At 31.5% G+C, this 2784-nt stretch overlaps 1 protein-coding gene across 1 annotated transcript; it reads right to left on the bottom strand.

Moving 5' to 3' along the window:
* Positions 1 to 1257: 1257 nt before the first annotated feature.
* Positions 1258 to 1896, bottom strand: LOC119667224. The gene is made up of 2 exons (XM_038076513.1): positions 1845 to 1896; positions 1258 to 1787 (listed from the first exon to the last, which is right to left on the bottom strand). The coding sequence occupies exons 1-2, from the start codon at positions 1894 to 1896 to the stop codon at positions 1258 to 1260; spliced, it is 582 nt and encodes a 193-aa protein (XP_037932441.1).
* Between the last annotated feature and the right edge of the window lie 888 nt (positions 1897 to 2784).

Here is a 2784-nt window from a genome sequence, read left to right as displayed (position 1 = left end):
ACTCTGGGTTTAAAACCACCTAGAATATTTGGCGAAGCCTAAATGCTATTTAGTGTCAGGTCCTGTAATTGATCAAGATTCTCAAGAAAAACAGTAGATAGAGGCACATAGAGGCACTCTCATCGTCTTCCCCACAGGTGCGATAGTTTGATTGAAGGAGAGTCCTAATCTTCTAGTATGGCTTTCTAGTTAGCAGTGACCTGTAAGTAAACCTACCCTGCAGATCTATATCTCTGCAGGGTATCTTAATGAGAATTTTGAAATTTCTTTTATCTCTCTACTAAGTGTGCAACAGTGGATCTTTACACCAATATTGATAAGACAAAATTCATGCGCATTAACACGCCTAACACCTCCCAAATCACAATAAGTAATACGATCGTGGAAAAAGTCGGAAATATTTGAATACCTCGGCAGCATTATAACAACTGAAGGTGGTACCTCAGACGACGTAGTCAGCAAACTTCGAAAAGATAGATGTGCCTTCTCCAATCTCAAAAACATTTGGCGTTCAAAAATCTTGCATTTCAAAACTAAAATTACGATATTCGATGCCTGCGTCAAAAAGTGTTATAAAAGTGTTATATGGATCTGAATCTTGGTTTGTTACGGCCACGATTTCACAAAAAGTACAGATATACGTTAACAGATGCCTTCGTCAGATCCTAAACATTTGGTGGCCGAGAACCATATGCAATAAGCGGCTATGGGAAATTACAAATCAGCAACCGATTGAAAAGCAGGTAATGAAACGGAAATATGACTGGCTGAAATGTACCCTGCGTAAACCGGTTAGTGAAAGTGCTCACTCAGATTTGAAATTGAGTTCACAAGGTAGAAGGAATCGTGGACAGCCAAAAAGTACATGGAGAAGATTGATAAGCAGGGAAACAAACAAATCACTCAACGAGCTGAGAGCATTAGTGCGTAATAGAAATATTTGGAAAGCTTATGTGAATAGACTAAGTTCTTAAATTGTAATTGTAATTTATAGAACATGTCATAGTAATAATAATAATCTAATTTATTTATGAACTAACATTTTTAAAAAGCAGAAAAACATATTTTGAAAAATTTTCTTAATTTTTGTTCAATAATCAAGTTTAAATGAGAACAATTTTTTTGTAGTTAAAAGAAACAAAATATTCTGTATAAAATATATTTACAAGCAATACAAAACAACATATGTTCTTAACAGATCAAGGTTTATTTATTATTGTTTATTTTACAAAATTTAAGAACAAATGTTTTTTTCCTTTAACCTTGACGATTTGGTCTTACTAACACAATTTTTGGTTTATTATTCCTATTACCAACTGGTCTACGACGACGATTAACCTTACGTCGTACATTATTACCTACTACTCGTCGATTACCCAAAGCACCTTGGGCAATTATTTGGGGCAAAAGATCAGCAATTGGTGATGATGCTGAGGCTGCTGATGCAACAGTATTGGATGAAGTTGCAGAAGTGGCACCCAAATTAACTATGATTGGTGTAACGCTTCCAGAAGAACCTGTACCACTTGTCACAAAACTACCTGTACTTCCTAATCCACTTCCCGTAATAGTTCCAAAATTGTTGGTAGCTGTTGTGGGTCTCAATTGTTCAAGCATATTTTGTTTTTGCGTGATGTATTGATTTAATGCAGAATTAAGCCCAGTACCACTTGTTAAGAAACGCAATTCTCCGTTTTCAGAATCTTTGACATAAAGTGCTGCAATTCGTGCATCATCGGGTATGGTGGCATCATCTTGAATATAACTGCTAGATTTCACGGAAGCACCTGAATTTGAAAAAAACACTAATCATATCGCAAAAACAGAATTTTGTTTTAATTTACTTAACACAAAAGATGGTATCAATAAGCAAATGCATATAACTTTTAAAAACATATTGCGTTATTAATATTTAAAACTATGAACGTCAATTTTCTAAAGGTGTAGAATGAACGGTGCAGCAATCAGAATAACTTTGACTAGAATGAATTATTTACTGGACTTTTTATACGATTCTTTGAAAGTGTCTCCAGATTTTCATAAAAATGATATGCTAAAATTCAATTTATTTCATTTTTGAATTCTTTAAGTATTGGATGATTTGCATAAAATTTTACATAAAATTTAAGTAAAACAGTTTGTACTTGAAAGAAATGAAAGTTAGGTACTTCTGTGGTGAAAGCTAATTGCCTGGAAGGTTCTATTTTTGGGTCATACTTCATATAAATATTAAAGTTTTTTGTTTTACATATTGAATGGCTGAATAATTTTATTATTCGATTGATGTTTTACTTATTATGGACAAAAAATTTTATTTATTTATATATATTATATATATATACGTATTTGTTACTATATATTTACGTATTTGTAAACATGTAAAGTTGAAAAATATACATAGAGAGTATTATGCCTATGTAATAATAATAATTCACATGTATAAAATTAAAACAGTTTAAATATATATATATAATATATATATATATACATACTGATAAGTATTTAATATTATTTAAGTTGAACTCAAAATGCATAAGTGGGAACGATTTTAAATTAAAGTGTTAGCAGAACTATCATCTCACAATAAGAGAGAATATTTTAAATGTGCATATCCCGAACATAGTAGTCTTCTACTTCTTAGAAACAAATGGAGGTAATCTATTTTTAAGTGACTTGTGTTTTTAGATTGTTTAAATTTAAGGTTTTTTTTACCAGTCGATTTATATTCGACTGATCTCTGAGTTTTCATTCACAAAACACCATATTTCAATTCTCTTAAAGTCA

This window comes from Teleopsis dalmanni, chromosome 1 (genome assembly GCF_002237135.1).
Source record: "Teleopsis dalmanni isolate 2A chromosome 1, ASM223713v2, whole genome shotgun sequence".
Lineage (NCBI taxonomy): Eukaryota > Metazoa > Arthropoda > Insecta > Diptera > Diopsidae > Teleopsis > Teleopsis dalmanni.
This window is presented reverse-complemented; position numbering and strand designations above follow the sequence as displayed.